The sequence below is a fragment of the Lipophrys pholis genome, assembly GCF_963383615.2.
Source record: "Lipophrys pholis genome assembly, chromosome: 15".
NCBI classification, from domain to species: domain Eukaryota; kingdom Metazoa; phylum Chordata; class Actinopteri; order Blenniiformes; family Blenniidae; genus Lipophrys; species Lipophrys pholis.
The window spans coordinates 17,747,807-17,765,171 of NC_137642.1; the positions used below are offsets into that span (position 1 = coordinate 17,747,807).

General features: G+C 41.4%; 1 protein-coding gene across 1 annotated transcript in view; it reads left to right on the forward strand.

The window, feature by feature from the left end:
* Positions 1-396: 396 nt before the first annotated feature.
* The window catches only part of disc1 (DISC1 scaffold protein), a 52,228-nt gene continuing 35,259 nt past the window's right edge, over positions 397-17,365 (forward strand). The window contains exons 1-7 of the mRNA XM_080481585.1: positions 397-938; positions 4,948-5,858; positions 6,759-6,828; positions 8,916-9,072; positions 10,440-10,536; positions 11,272-11,504; positions 15,785-15,839. Of these exons, the coding sequence (XP_080337711.1) occupies positions 863-938; positions 4,948-5,858; positions 6,759-6,828; positions 8,916-9,072; positions 10,440-10,536; positions 11,272-11,504; positions 15,785-15,839 (1,599 nt within the window). The 5' untranslated portion in view covers positions 397-862. The remainder of the gene's footprint in view (positions 939-4,947; positions 5,859-6,758; positions 6,829-8,915; positions 9,073-10,439; positions 10,537-11,271; positions 11,505-15,784; positions 15,840-17,365) is intronic.

Here is a 17,365-nt window from a genome sequence, read left to right on the forward strand (position 1 = left end):
GCAAGAAGGTGGAAGTACCACCCGGAATACTGTTGTCAAGTATTATACAGAACTTTGTTCATTTGTTCATTCCTCCTCATGCTCCCCATCATACACAAGTCTGGACATTTTTGTTTTGTATTGTAGCTAATTAACTAAACTAAACTAAACTAAACTAAACTAAACTATTTTTTGCACTCTGCTGAATTATGTGAGTGGGTTGACGATAATGGAGCATTTTTATCTGATATTCCACATTTCCTCCACGATCTGAATCCACAGCTGCGTCTGTCGCTCCGTTCACAGGCTGTCTGCTGCGGCCGTGAGGCGGTCTGAAGGAGTCTGGAGTCAAATTCCTGAACACGTAGGAGCTGCTCACGTTGCTCCAACAGGACGCGCGGCAGCGGCGCAGCGGTGCGGTGCGGTGCGGCGCGGAGGCGCAGCGACTAACGGATTTATGATCGACTTTTCGACGAAGATACAAACAGACGTGTCTGGACTCTGACTTCCACCATCACACTTCACCATCGGATTTCATTTTCTCCAAAAAAAGAAACATGACACGAAGACATTTCTTTCTCTCCTCACAGTGTCTTCGTGCGTAAAGGCGCTCACTTGTTTGCCGCGGAGGAGACGCGTAAAAACTGTGAGAATTGTGTCAGGAAACGCTTGTCGAGGACGACAAAACTGCAGACAAAAGCCGATTTCACACGATGCTCCAAAAAGGAGGAGAAAAAAACCAAAACTCCGGTCTGGGCTCGGTTTTCCCACAACGGAAATGAGATCAGTCCCTTCGCTAGGCTCCGCTTCTCATCAAACATGGTCGTTGTAAGTCCGACCAAAGCCGGGGATCTGAAACTGTTTGACTTCTGAAGACATTTTGATGAAGATGTTTGCGGGACTGATGGGACTTGACAGTCGCAGCGGCTCTCTGCTTCACTGCTGCGAAGTCACTGAAGGTAAGGAAAAGTTCTACAGCCAGCTGCTGTTCTCACATTAACCAGAACCTGATGTTGTGCAGAGCAGCTCTGGACTTTCACCATGAGATTCCCATTACAGCGACTCAAAACACTAACCTACAGTGAATAATGGTCATAACATGAAGAAACAGTAAAGGATGCAGTCTCCACATGATGGTTTTCATTGTGCACACAGTGGTTGACTTTTGTGAACTGTTCCAGCTCAACAAAGACATGATCTCTGCTCTTTATCATCCAGCTGGTTGGCTGCACTGACATGAACTCACAATATGATCTCAACCATCTCTAAAGTCTAAAAGTTAACAATCATCAGGTGGATAAATGATGAGTTTCAGGTGACTAAATGCTTGTTGGATACTTTTTTCCATACTGCCACATCCCTGTATTTAGTGTATCTTGCAATTTCTGTCTCTTTATGTTCAGACTGGACAGGAGTCAGTTCTCTGGGAGGCAGGGCAACTCTATTTGCATTGCACATTTCCGCAACAAAGTACTTTACATCAACAAACACAAACAACAAAAAAAGACTGAAAAATAAATACAAAATTGGAAAAAAATGTTGAACAATCTAAGCATTGAAATGTTAGAATAAAACACAATAACAACAAAATGCAATACAAGACTGCTGAAAGTTTGCAGCAAATAGGTATTCAGTCTGTTTTAAAGAGTTGAGTTGAAAATATCACAGTTTATGGGAGCTTGCTCCAACTATTTGGTGCATGAAAACTAGAAGCAGCTTCTGCAGATTTTGTTTTAACTCTGGTAACAAAAAATCATGTTTGATCCAGGTGAAATGAAAGGCCTGAGCCGTTCCGTCTTGTTGACCAGAAGTCTTGTTTTGATGTTAATTCTCAGAGTGACTTGAAGTCGGTGTAAAGACCTGCAAACTAGAGATGTTGTTGATTTCCCCTGCTCTTTGTAAGAAGATATTCCAAGTTATAAGTGACGTGGCCACGTGCAGCTTCAGTCTACATTATATGCGGCTGGTACGCAATTTTACAAAACTCCATTGATCAATTGTAATCACTGCATCACTACTTCTAGTTTAATGTCAAATACATTTATTACCTCCCTTTCATTACCAAGTAGCCATGTTTCTCATACACTCTTGTGGAAGAAATGGTCACAATCTGGCTCTGGTAATCGAAGGAGCCCATCATCGGACAAAGATATTGCCATTTTTGGCTTTTGTTCTTTATTCTGTCCACTTTCAGCTCAAAGTTCTCCAACACTCAGAAAGTCAATCCTCATATTATACTGTACATCTAAGCCCAGTGACTGAAGCTAGACAGTTTCTATAAATGTTTCAGAAGCACCTTCTACCCCAGTTTGTGTATTGGTTGAAAAATGTGTCCCAGTCTTACATATTTGATGTTTTTCAATGGAGACATTATGTTTTATCCACCAACTCCACCATGTTGGGCTGCTTTATGATCCTCGTGACCACAAAGGAAATGGAGAAGAGGAGAGATGTAATGCCGGACAGTCATACAGTGATGTTACAGTTCCTGTTGACTGATCCAGGCATCTTTTCAGATTGATAAATAGATTTCGTGGTTAACTCTCACTTCCACATTTCGTCTGCCGCGGCTGGTCACAAGCAACGAGGCGTTTCACATCTGTGGAGCGCCTTGCTGCCTCTCCGGAGTCTGCTGACAGGCAGATCTGCTGGTGTGTGTCCGAGGGTGCAGAGCTGGTTCCTCAAACGTTTGTGTTTTTATGAGATCCTCTGCATTCCTCTGCTCATCAGCTGAAACGCTTTCAGCGACCAATGGGAAGCGCTGTTTAACTTCAGGGCTCCGAGGAGGGCCTCTTTAATCTGCAAAGGTAAATAATCTCGCCTCTTCTGGCTGGGACATTTCATTTTCTCACACTTTGCACACAGTTTCCCCAACATTGGCAACAAGTTGGATTTAGAGTGCTGCCATTGTTGCAATGCCATCGTTTAATCTGGTGTCGAGCCCCTTCAGTTCTCTCTTGTGCTTATTTGAGTTTTCTGCCGGAATTCCTGGCAAACGGTTTTAGCACAAATCCTGACAGGAAGCTGCAAATGACATACTTCTGAAAGGCTTCCACTGAGATGTAGCTGTCCCCCCCGCCACACACACACACACACACATGCTAGTGGACACACACAATAGGGGCATTTCCTTCCCCTTTACTGAGAAGAACTGGCTTTGTGTAATCGAAGTATGACCAGGATACACTAACATACCTTCAACAAGTCCCTCTCCTTTCAATGGCAGGGCTGTCTTTGACATGTGAGAGTGGTCTCAAAATGATATTTTGACCACAGCAGATGGGAGACGGTGTGCGATAGTATTGGGTATACCTACAGAGAGTGTTGGGTTTCTTAAATTGGCTATGGAACAGTGGTCACGTCTGCAAAGAAGCACTAATGGAGCCGAGTGTAACTGGAGCTGTGGCACCGGGGTCCCAGTGGACGGAAAGCTCTTATTGAACAGGGTCCTCTGCTCTACACACACAGACACATTACACACACAGCTGGCAGACCACGGGAACACCCCAGTGTCACTCTCACTATAAATCCTGCCTTCCTTTTAAGCGTTCCTTGAAGTGGTGTCTTTTACTGTCTCTTCCTCTGTGGTGACAGTGGATGGTTTTAGAGACAGGGAAATCTGTGCCTCCAATAGTTGATCGTAATGCTCCAGCAGTACAGCTTTTCCCCAATGAAACTCGGTTGTGTTGTTAGGGTTTTGAAAGTGGCTCACGGGGTTTTACGATGACAAACGTATGACTGATTGCACTGTTTTCGGCACAAAAGCGCCACTGTGCCCCTGTGTGTCTTTAGTGTGTGCATGAGGGGGATGAGAAAATGGGGAGGCAGCAGCGACGGAGGGAGCAGCGCAGCTGGACACAAAGAGGCTGTTGATTCCCAACATCTCAGCCTGCCTCCTCATCTGAATCCTACGCATTTTACGTACAAATCATACGCCGCTGCAGCAGGTGTCCGGCGCCAAACACGACCCAGACTTTATCGTTTTGCTCTACTTTCTCTCACTTTCATTCAGACTTTAACTTTTCTGTTTGCCTGAAATAGTTCCTCAAAGAGTTACCCTGGTCAGTCTTTCACCATCAGTTGTGTTTTCTTCCTCTCAGCTTGCAGGGCTTTATTAGTACGTGGACCCCCTTGGGTCTTGTTTCCTGCTGCAGAAGAAAATAAAATCCTCGGACACCACATTCTCACCTTTCATTAGAGTTAGTTTACCAAAGCCGAAGTGAAACTGAACATTGGACATGCATTCAACAAGTAAATGCCAAAGTCGAATGTTTAAACGTAGACAACTCTTTTCTCACATTTTACATTTTATACTTGTTTTCCTGGTCAAGGTGTTAATATTTAAAAGTGGTGAAAATGGTCCTTCATTTATTAATCACTGATTTCTGTTTGATATATTATATCTAGATGCACATTTTTTCAGAACGGTATCAGACCTATTCTAGAGCTCATCATTTTGCCACATGAAGTAGTTCTTCAGTTTGAAACATGAACATCCCGGCTCACATCTCAGCAGTTTTATTGTCACGATTCAATCCCAGCAGGCCAGTTGTCTGCAGCGTTTTCCAAAATGAGCAAATTCCAATTTTCATACAATCCTCATGTGGCTCCTTTTTCCACCGAGAGGTGTGTCCTAACCCAAATATGACTGTGTGGCTTTGGTATTTCCCAACAGCTGGAGAAGCACCCTGGGAAACATCACACAGCTGTTTTTTTTTTTTTTAACTCATTTTGCAACGTTAACTTCAAGCATGGAGAGTCGGGGCTGTTGGGAATTGGTGACGGCCATTTTGGGTCTTGTTGCTTCACACACACATGCGTTCTACTGTATAATTGGCTTAATTACTGCCACATTTTCCTGCTTTAGGCCATGATTGTACTGTTAATCCTGGCTGTCCCTATGAGCTCATGCTTTATCTTCCTCATGACCGAGTTGTCCAGCTTAATGGTTAATCTCTCCATCGACAGGTGGCAGAGCGTCAGGGACAGCTGGCAGCACCGGACGTAAGAGGCTCCATCGAAGACCGGGGTACATGAGAGGAGAGCAGTCCAGACTGCAGAGCGCTGCTAACGCACTGCAGCAGGAGCACGAGGAGGAGGTGGAGGAAGATGAAGAGGAGGATGGGAGAACCGCTTGTATTAGGAACGAAAAATCTGGACGTCACTCTGACATCGCTGATGCAACTGAAAGACTGAGTCAAACGCGTGCCGTCAAAGTGCCTTTAATGAATCCGCAGCAGCCAGATAAACTGGCTTGCAGCTCCTGTAAGATTCAGAGTTTCCTCGGTTCTCTTGCACATCCTCCTCCCACTTTTAACTGCAGTCCTGTTCGCAGTAAATCCTCCGATGAACTCCGGTCCAGACGAAGCCCACCGCAACAGGCCTCGCCAGAGGGATCCTTTAACTCCAGCTTCAGTTTCATCCGACAATCCCTAACAGACACAACCACTGCACCAGTTCAGGGAAAAGAACCACTAAATCCATCAGCCAGAGCACCTTACACACCTCAGGCAAAACCAGAAACGCTCTCCACAAAGCACAGTGACTCAAACCAGTCGACTACTGTCCAATTGCTGGCTGCTCCCGCCGCAGGGAGCCGGCTAGAAAAAGAGGAGCGGACTTTCGGTGGGACATTTTGGCGGGAAAATCTTTTGGGGAGTAAAGAGGAAACGCCTCACTTGCCTGACTGTGACTCCCGATCTCTGGACATAGAGGTCACTTCTTCACTGTCGGTGGACTCGGACACGGCCTCCGCCTCCTCCGTGACCTCAGGATACGAGAGCGCCTCTCCGGCCTCCGAGCAAGGCTGGGACTACCTGGTGAAGAAGTACGAGGGCGTGCTACACGACTGCCTCCAAAACAACCGCACTCACACCACGGTGGGTATAATCGACCCCACGTGTTGGAGTTATTATTCATTTTACACCGCGACCAGTTCCAAGAAGTCCTGCAAAGCAGTGGTTTTCAAAATGTGGGGTGAGCTGCCATGATGGGAGACAGGTTAGGGAAGAGGCCTTTTTTCAGATTGTTGCAAGTCGAGCAAAAGGCTCATGATTCTTAGCAAAAACACACATTTTTAGAAATATAATTTATTGTAACTCTAAAGAAGATGAAATGAAATGTGCTAATCTTTCATTTCAAATATTTGATCAAGAAGTAGTTATGCTTTTTATTGGCTTCGGATGCCAGTGGCTGTTACTGTAATATATTATAACTTGAATAACATTAGGAAGTCTAGCATTCAATCAGAACTTTGACATTTTAATATTTTATGTTTATTATGTTTCATGTCCAATATTTGTAGTTTCTTAGTACAAAACAACGCAACAAAGCTTTCTGTCGCATCATATTTAATATGCATATCATGTAAAAAAAAAAAAAAAAAACAATTCCAAACTAATACACTTAATTTCTCTTCTATCATTTTTGCTTGAAATACTCTATACTCGAACGAGACGAACCAACGAGTATTTCACCTCAGAAAACTGATTGTAAAGGTTTGATCATTATCACTAGTCAAAGTGGAGACTTTTTCTCATTTAGATATATTTATTTAAAGTTTACAATCCACAAGTTATCCAAAAAAGGAAAAAAAGAAACACAGTTATATAGTTTTGTGCTGACATGGCATCGTCGGTTCCCCAAACTCTGTGACCCAGTGTCACAGTGACGGCCGTTGCACTAACGGGTCTTTCTAGCGGGAGTTTAAGGGTCATTGACCTCTGTGCTGACTGTTGGTTAACCTGCTCCGTCTCCCGTCTGCTCCGTCTCCCTCTCAGATTGAGTCCATGATGTTGAAGCTGCAGCGACTCCAGCAGAAAGCCATTCTGGCTGACGACTACGACGCAGGTGAACCAAGACTTTGCTTCACTATAGTTGTGTTTGAGGGGAAGACTGTCCTCCTGTTTATGCGGGTCGCACGACGGGACAGAAAGCCTCTGAAGCCATACACACGGTAGATGGTGTCCCTTGATTTGGCATCAAAGTTTGGCTTGATTTCCTGCTAAGTTGATTCAGATCTTGCAGAGAATTTTAATAAAGTGACACATTAATCACAGCTGGAGAAATAATTTGTTTACCGACTGTAACACTGCACCAATCCTATTACTGGATTGACTGGATTGAGTGGCTCAAATCTGCTTGTGCCACGTGTAATTAGTAATACTTAATTTGTACACCATGTGTGATATCTATCTAAGTTTGAGTATCAGCTTTGGAGAAGGTTTAGCTCGGGGGTGGAGCTTCAGCAGGGATGTGGGGGCGCCCCGTCCACTCAGCCAGGGTCGCAGGAGGCCAGAGGAGGCCAGAGGAGGCCAGACCGTCATTCAGTTGTTGACCTTTGAAGTCATCTTACATTTGAACGGGGATATAAAATTAGGATTATAAACTGTAGGAGCCTCATACGGATGGCATTTTTCATAAAATTTGAAAGAAAGCAAGTCTGAGTATCTGTGTAAATAGGACGTGCATCAAAAAAGCCGAGAATCAAGTTTGTCATTGATTGACTTCCAGTGATTCCATTTATCCTCGTCTCAACATTTAACTTCTGACCCTTGTGACTTTTGAAAATTCCTGGAAACGCACTAACAAGTCTTTGAACCTAATGGATGTGACCTGCACCTCATAATGAATCCGTCTCGAGATGAAACTGGCCTCATTGTGTTCCTGTTTGACCCAAATGTTTTGGTCTACATGACGTGAGAAGAGTTTATTTTGAAAGAACACTGTACTCTGACCTGCTGTTTGGGCCCTGCGACAGAAATAAATACATCTGCTGTGGATGAGTATAGGAGTGATTATTTGGGCCAGTAAAGTCTCGTCTTGTCGCACTTTCTGTTTGCCTTTTGATACTGTGCACAGCAAACACGGGCAGGGACGTTTTTCCACTTGTGCTCATCGAGTTGTCTTTTTTTTTTTTTTTTTTTCCACCAGTAAAAATATTTATTCATGAGATCATGTTTTCAAGAAACAAAAAACATTTTTAGCTTAATTACTGTCTTGATTTTCCGCCTGTAGAAAGTTGCATTCTTTACCTAAAGTATGAGCCCACTAGAATCAGCTGTAAAGTTAAGGTCAGTACGACTGATTATTAGTGACCGAGGTGAGACGCCAAAAAATACCTTGAAAATCAATGAGTAATTTAATCAGGACTCGATATCCACAGAAGGACCCTAAAATGTGGACTAAATCTTGTGCCAGCACAAACTGAATTGAATTTCTCACTATGAAACTGATTTCTCATTTTCAAATGTATGCACGCCTTCTCCCACAGACAAAGCAGAATATAAAAAATTGATGCATATGATCCTCAAAGAGAATTGAGTTTAAATTCTCCGATATCTGCTTCAGCAAGGAGGAGCCGTCAAGTGAACGTCACTTCTGTTAATGCCACTTTGTTAATGCTACTTTGAAAGCTGGTGCATTTGTGCCATACGTCTTTATCTGTACAGCATGTAGAAGTTTAATTTGACACAGGACTACTACTACTATTACTATAACATGCATTAAGGGTAATACAAAACAGAATCTCTAGTTATGGTGTTGTAGTTGTTATAAGATGTACTTTTGCACACAGAGTATTCCTCACGAGTCGACTCTTTTGCCATTCAAACTAATGAAACTCACCTGTATAAACAGTAAAACTATGGAGCCATACTGTTTGTTGTAATTCAGACAAAAAGTGAACCAGCATTTGATTACTGTTCTGTTTCAAACTGAATTATTTTTTAATTTCAAATCGAAATTGTATTTCACCAACAGAAAATTACATTATAAAAGCTAAAGTTGAATTAAAATTTCAGAGCATTAAATGCATTTTATTTTTTTATTTTTTAGGAGTGATTCACTCCTTTACGATAGTTTCACTGTGCGTTTGAACTACTTGCTGATTCTGCAGATGTTTATATTGACTGATTGTGCTTGTGTGTCTTCATAAGCTGAGCGTTTTGGGAATAAGCTGGAGGAGCTTTGCAGAGAGCGAGGAGCCCTGAGGCTGGGTTTACCCTCCAGACAGCCCGGGGTGGCGCTCTTCTTGGAGAGGCTCAGACAGGTGGTGCACGGCGCCCTCCACAGGGCAGACTCCGGTCAGCGCAGGTCAGTCACACACAACACTGACAATAAATGATGCATCACTGGAACTCATCGTGGTTTGCTTCTGTGAAGCAGCAGGTGAAGTGAAGTAAATATATACTTTGCTTATCAGATCATGTTATAATTTTTATTTGGTTCTAATCTTATTTTATTACTTATGAGTTTTTAAGCATTATTTTGCCACCATTATAATGCTCTCTTCTTTATTATAGTGTTTTAGCGCAGAGCGATGAGCGGAAGCTCTCCGAAATACTTCCTCTGACAGGAAGGAAATCAGGTGTGGCCTCCTGAGAATATCCTGAACCATGTAACGTAACAAAAGCCCGTAAAACAAGCAAAAACCCAGAGCTGCTGAAAGTCTTCACTTGCTTTGTATAGGTAGAAATACAGATTGAGCATGTTGACTTGAATGAAAATACAATAGAGTTTCTGAAAATTTACTCAATTTTATTACAAAATAGCATTTTTGGAGGAATCATTAATTACGATACAGACGTATTGTGAATTTCATTAAAAACTTTTGAAAGAACTTTTCTATTTTCAACATAAACAGGAAGTGATGTAACACAATGCCTATCAAGTTCAACCTCTGCACCTTCAGTCTGGATAAGCGATACTTTGACTGTAACTCTGAATCATACAGGCTCAAACAAGTAACGAGCCATTTTCAGGAGTGTAAAGAGGAGAAAGTACTGATGTTTGTGATTAATTTTCAGTAAGGTATACCTGAACAATTGTATTTTTAAAACTCTATCTAGACATACCTACACAGCTCACCTCTTTAATGTCGCAGTTTCACCCATTTCACCGATCAAATTACTGAGAAAATAATAAGTAGCTTCAACAACCTGCACAAGCACCGTGGTTGAAATAAAAAAATGTCTTTTTCACTAAAACAAGCAGAAGAAAATAATTATAAAGAAACTGCAGGTTATTGTGTATTATGTGTAAAAATGTTAATAAATAAGTGAAAACAGGTTTTCAGGAGACTCCTGAAGAAAAAAATAATATATCCAATATAATTTAATAAATGCTGTCAGACGTTAAAGAACCTGTAGAATTTGTGTTAATGTGCAGGATACCTGTAATATGTCATTTATAAATCAGGTCATATCCCAGGCTTATCCTCGGTAACTAATTACATTTCTTTATCTTTATCAGTGTATTATGTGACGAGTTCAGACCGGTTTTGTTGTAATTCATTCTTTTTTGTTTACATCCACATGAATAGTTACCGTTGTTGACATATAAATGGATATCTTTCTTTTTTTTAAATGTTTGATTAACCTTGTTGACACTGAAAGAGATCGAAAATATTGTGTCAAAGTGAGAATTGAAACTCACAACGTCTTTCTGTGGCTGCTTAGTAGGGAGGGTGCGGAGCTGTTTGCAGGGGAGCGATGTGACTCACTGCAGGGTCCAAGTCGACGAAAAGATCGGCTGATTCAAGAGAAACGACTTGTGGAGGTAAATTCAGCTCGTGTGAGTGTGTGCGTGCGTGAGCAGTCGGGGGTTAACTTCCTCACTCCGGAACCCTTGACACTGACCTGTTCTCAGTTAGATTTGAACCAGCAAATCTATAGTGACGAGCTTTCCTGACATTAAATTTCATTCTTTTTTTTTTGCCATTAAAGTGTTTCTTTTTTGGAGAATATACAAACCGACAGTACATTTATTTCTTACTGACAGACGGACAAACCTGTGACATTATCACAGGTGATTGTGGCCAAATCGTACCTCTATGTTTAATCAGTGTGAATGCTTTTAATATTTTTTACACTTTCAAAAAAACTGATAATATAATAGAATTTATAAGAATATAATTTGCCTATAGTATTCGGCAGCATTTTACAATTTCAATTGTTGTACACCATCAAATGTATTCGTTTTAGAATCTGATGATGCAGACCTCTTGTCCAGGTTCCTTTTTAAAAGGTTTTCTTCCTGGTTAAGTATAGGTTAAATAAAAGACTTATAAAAGTCTTAAAAAAAACTGTCACCACGACTTACTTATGAAGCTCCTGATCTCAAAGTTGAGACTTCCAATTGAAATAGCAAGTTATCGTCAAATAATTTTAAAAACTTTGTTAAAATGTAAAGTTTTGTTTCCCTTTCAGGGTTCTGGTTTCCATCAACTGACTGCAATTTAGCAAAATCTAAGAAATAAAACTTGAACATGAAACCTTCTGCACCGTGTGCCAGGGGGAGATCGCAGAGCTGCAGCAGAAGCTGACGGAGCTGAAGGAGCGCAGTCGCCGCCTGGAGCAGCAGATGCAGCAGGAGGAGCAGCAGGTGGAGGTGGAGGAGCTGGAGAGCTCCGTGCTGAAGAGCTGCACCGCGGCCCAGCTCCGCGACATGAGCCGGACTCTGCAGGACCTGGTCACGTCTGAGAACCGCTCGCAGATCTCCGTCGCTCCCCCGCCCTCCATCCTCAGGTCAGTTGGTAGAGCGGGTCAACAACTGGTCAAGTGGTGAAATGTGCTATTTTAGTTGAGTCCACTTTAATGCAGTGAAAGTTCTGATGGGCGATTTTTGAGGTTTTGCTTTTACGCCGATCTTGCAAAAAAGCTTTTAATCCTATTAAAAGACGAGACAGTCGCAGATTTAGATGAAGTTGTTTTTCCTCACTATTCATTAAAAAAGAGATTCTGTTGCAAAGCTGCAGGTAATTACTGAATCATACCTGCTGTTAGCTGGCACAGGACTGAGAATAGAGAGTGGTCAGAGCTGAAAGGAGGAAACAATCGCTTCGGTGCAGATACATTGATGTATTACTGACTTGATGAGAGGCTCCACTGCACAGCGGCAGAAAAAAGGTGCAAAGGTAGGTGGGAAATGGGAATTATTCTCTACTGTGAGGAAACGTTTTCACACTGTATACATTTGCATTTGGCACCTATTCTGATGGTTTGTCTTGTTTATCACTAGACTCACTGAGATTTGACTGGATGAGTTTAACACTTAAAAATGTCCTTTACTATGAAGTGAGAAGTTGTTGACGGGTATTTAAATCTAAATGTATTATACAAATTTATTTTTGGTTATATCTGACATTCAGAACAAGCACAAACTTTGGAATATGCTTGTGGTTTATGAGCAAATTCTTTGTCATGGATACAAAATGTAAAAATGTCATTGTAGATTTTAATATACTAATTTAATACCGAGACAAAAGAGAGACTGCAGTGAGACCACCAACATTTTCGGAGCTGTTACATGAAGGTATTACTAATCATTTCTTACATGAAGAATAATATCACATAAACGTTGTGTAAACAGAAGAAACAGTCGGTATCATAACAATAATAGGTAGATAAGAATAAAGGCATTAGGTATCAATTTAGGGTTTTGTGTAGAAAAGAGAATTCAATGGATAAAAAAAAGCCACACTTCATCCAGGATATTAGAATTTACTGCTGCATTCTTTCACTTGGGAACTGATGTCGGTACCAGTTGGGAAAGTCCCATTTCCCAATTTAGTGTTCCCATGACAATCACAAAAAAGCAACATGTTGCTTCATCAATAATATTAACACATGCACAGAGATGAAATGAAGTTCACCTGGTGAAATGTATTTTTACATGAGTTTCATTTGTGGTTACCATCCACTAACCTGTAACCTGCACTGTGGCCGGTTTAAATTATTTCAGTTACAAGTCTGTTTTATTCAAGTTTTGAGAGGGAGTGTCCTTATTCATGCTTGAGAATATCACAAAACCAAAAAAAAAATGAACAAATGCTGCATTCGTGAAAACAATTGTTAAATATCTCCTGAACTGCTGCCATGTGGAGGGAGCGCTCTGAAAGCTCCTGCTGGGAAAAGGGACTTTTTACTAGTGAGGAGTTCAAGATCCTGGCGCATGGTCATCAGCGTTGCAAAACTTATCTCAATGTAGATATGACGTCGGTAGAAGAAGAAACCTTTTCCAGTTCCTAGTTACTCATGAACTCATCATTATAGAACAATTCCTTCTGATTCAAAAGATTTTTTCATGATATTCAGCATAACGGCGCGCGGACACTTCACAGTTTCTAATGTGGTTATAAAGACAAAAAAAATCTACTAACTCTGACATGCTGACTTGTGACATGGAAGTAATTATCATATTTTCATTTATCTATCGCTCTGTCAACCAACCTAATAACACAGCATAGTGTCACATCACATTTGATAGTCACATCATCTCTCTTTGTGCTTGAGTCTCCATGCAGTACCTGGTGTCACCAGCTGGGGCTGCTAAAGAGCTGTAAATGTCAGTTAGACTACCGGAGGAGTAATTATAATTTTTTTTTTTTAAATCTGTCATTACATTTTGAACTGTTCTTATCATTAAATTACTTTTTCGAAAGGAGAGGCTGCATTTTGTTTGACAAAATATTCCCCACTTTAATGCATCATGAGGCAGAGTGACAGTCTGAGGAAGTACTCTATTTTTGCCAATAAAACTGAGTCAAATCACACTGTTTAAAAATCCTACCAAATTATAATCCCAAATAACAACACCTTGCAATACACGCTGGATAAACACGGGATGTTTTCGCCTCTAAATTTACTCGCTTTGTTGGAAGCAGTGCACGTGCATGAGCCATCTGGCTTTTGTTTCTCTGCTGAATGAAAGCACTTACTGTAGATCTTTACAAACAAAAGCTTGTGACAAACAAATATGGTGTAATGTGAGAATGTGAGAGACTTGAAGAGGGATTTGTTGATTTTTTCAGGTTCAGAGAGGACTCATTCAGCAGTCACAACTACTTTATTTCTCTCAAAGCTCTTCTCTCACACCTGCTTGAGCCTGCTTTGAATTTTAATGGTTTTTTTCTCAGATGCTAATGATTACTTTGCATCATATCCTCTGAAGTTAATAGCCTGCAAAGGATCACTGTGGAAAGCCTCTCTGTCTTTGGCACTTGTTAGAAAGACATGTAAATTGTACTTATCGCCTTCTCTGCGATGTGACCCGCCACCGCTGGCATAATTTGATATCTGACATCCTCTCGCCCCGACTGGAATGCATTTATTCTCGCCGCTGATTGAAATTGCGACCTCTGATTGGATATTCAGCTGCACACATCCGGGTGGCGTGCTCCGGGTCATTGTGGTGATTGTGTTCCATTTCCCCTTTCAAATAGCACCAGACATTTCTTTCTCGTATCAAGGCTTTATTTCTCTGTGTGGGTGTCTGTACAATCGATGGATGAAAGAAATCCATTTTTTTTCCCAGAATAGCTGAATCCCTACAAAAGAAGAAGCAACAGTAAGACTGACATTTGGAGACAGACATCGTCTGAACACCAGCTATAGTTACATTAAAAGTGCGTTATCATTTTTATGGAATGAGATGACTGCTGTACATAACGTTGTAGATGTTCTGCTGAAATTTCCATCGACTAATCGATTTATATCTCTCAGAGCTGATAATGTGATTAATGGTTTGTCCTGTAGCTTGTTTACATACATGTCTGGTTATGATGTTGCTTATTTGATACCAGATGTCAGAAATGCTCATCTCAATGCAAAATCATTTTAAAGGTAAAAAGCCTAATTTCATCTCAATTGAGCGACATTATACCACAGAACTTTATATATATGGACAACTCCCACATTGTTGGTTGTTGTTTAAAACAATATCAGTACAACTTATATCGCTCACGTGTAATGCACCAGCTAGACAATCTATTCCAGACAACCAGAAATTTCACATTCCTCATCAAATTGCATTATTTCTGACTTCAGCATGCACCATTACACAAAGTCATCCTCATGGTATGGCTCTGATGCAAATTAAAGCTATACGGTATGTCGCAAATTTATCGTTATCGTGATATCAACATGTAATATACAAGTCGCAGCAGACTCTCTGAACTGCAGTAAATTACCAGCGCATGTCTTTGTCATTGTAATGATGTCATCAAGTGTAATGAAACTGTACAGTGCAGTGTTTCCATGCAATGTGCGTTCATGCTTCGCAAACTCAAAATGGCGGAATTTTGAATGCGGCGTAAAAGTGCAAATAATCCTGAGTAATTTGCAAAAATTGTTTTCTGAAACTCGTGATAGAACAAAAATGGCTCAGTCAGAAATAGTGCAAATTAGGGCAAATAACATCTCAAACAATGTATTGAAACAAAGCGGTCCCCTTTTTTCTGCTGAGGCATCCCAACTCGAAGGGCCCTCAGGTCATTCAGGTTCCGGGGCACAGAGTTAGAAGTCTCTGCAAGGCGACTCAGCATATCCCAGAGGTTTTCTATGGCCCGTTCATTTGAGGAACCGTTCCCTAATGATGCCACCGTGACGAGTTTGATCAGCTGAGTTTAAGGTTGAATGTGTCTTTTAGACATATAACATTATTAAACCACTTTACGGCATTTTGTGTTTATGTTTGCCCTCTGTAAAAACCTAAATCGCATATACTCAGATCAATTTAAACATAACAAATTCTCTTTGTGAAGCTGCACATTTCTGCGGTTTGATGCAACGGTATACATATTAAATTATATCTGTTCCCTTCCATACACAAGTTGTCTGTAGAAACTACATTACAGAAGTTACTAGGCTCGGTAAGTTCTTTTATAGCTGGTAAACTGCCCTGTGATTTGCAGCTGAATGATGCCAGAAAAAACGGGCAGAATCCTCATTAACTTCCACTAATGTCAGAAAGAGAAAGGAGTGACTTTTCGTGCTGCACTCTAACATTTTTGTTTCCGTTTTCTCAGACTCCAGGAGCAGGAGCAGGCATTAAATCTGTCCATCAAGGAAGCTACTGCAAAAGTAAGCCACTGTTCCTCTGACCCGATTTATTCCTGCTCGGCTCAGCCTCCTCTCCGCATGCCAACAATGACTGAATGTGTATGAATATCTAATGAGGAGTAAGTCAAAATAGACAGTATGTGGCGTGTGCCAGCACCACTGTGTTCAATATGCATACTAAATGCCAGTGTCTCTATTCATGTGCTTGTTTCTATTTGACAAGGAAGTAGTTTTTTTTTTTTTTTTTGCAAGAGTGTAAAGCAGCAGGAGATGCCATTTTGAATAAACCCTCTGTAAGACAATACCGTACTATTCAAAAAATACATCCCATTATTTAACTAGGAGTGCATTTCTATTGAGAATTAAGAGACTGAAATGAAGTAAAACTGAACATTTAGTACGTTTTGTCTTGTACTACTGTTTCCCTATCGTATATTTGTCCAAGTGATTTTGCACGCTCTCCGTTGTCTGAACCGTGTCCCTGATGCTCCAAAGATGTATATAGATATAGATCTATGAGAGCAGAAAGGTGCAGAAGCTGCGGCAAACTGCTGGAAAGTGTTGGTTTCAGTAGGGAGGGGAGCACCGCGAGGGGCCGGGCGAGCTGTAAAGACCCTCTCTTTTGACTGTGCCCTTTTAGAAACCCGTCATCAAATGATTGGTTGACGCTACAACTGCACCTCAAAGGCAGGTGGAGGCTTTCAACACGAGGGCCACTTTCACCACAATCACAAGATTGTCCATTGTCGGGCAGAAATTAAAAGTTTGGCTCCCAAAATGAGAAATCCACCATGTGGAAAACGGCACACCCGCTGTGACAAAATGATCAGTGGCTTGAAAGTAACTTTTTCCTTTCTCCATTGACTTGTTCGAAATTGACAAAAGCCTGATTTGTTGAAATTAATTCACCACTGTCACACATTTCTACAGTCTGAATAGCACTGTAAGGTTGTTTCTAGTTTGTGTAATTCATGAAATAATATTATCTAAGCCTGTTTGGGGGAAGAAGAAAAAAAAAAACCCCACAGTTTCCTTATTTTCTGTGAGAAGAAAACTCCCTGGAGATGTTCAGCCTCAGAAATACCAATCTATTTGTCAGGCTTTTCAAAGTGTTGCACAAAACTGTGTCAGATTCAAGACGAAAATCCGTCTCCACATCCCTTTGAGCTGTGAAAATAGTTCCTCAAAAGAGGGAAGTGCATCATGGGGATTGTATCTGGCTGTAACTCAAAGCGTGTACACTGAAAAGAGGAGCGGTTTAAAGGACAGACTGAGGGCAGATGGGGGCCAGACAGGCCGTCACCTCCTCTGTGAGCTCTGCCAAGCTGAGGTGCTGCTTCCCCATCAGACGGTGACATTCAGGGCCTTTTTCTCCCCTGACCTTCTAATGATATCTTTCATGGAGATTTCACGTTTCCCCCGTGCGCCCGTGTGAAAGGAGAGGCACTCTCTTTTCTTTGTAAAGGTTACAGACAAGGTAGCGCATCGTGCGCTGATGCTCGGCTGTATATTCAAAGCAGGGCAAGCGCGGAAGGACGTAAATGAAT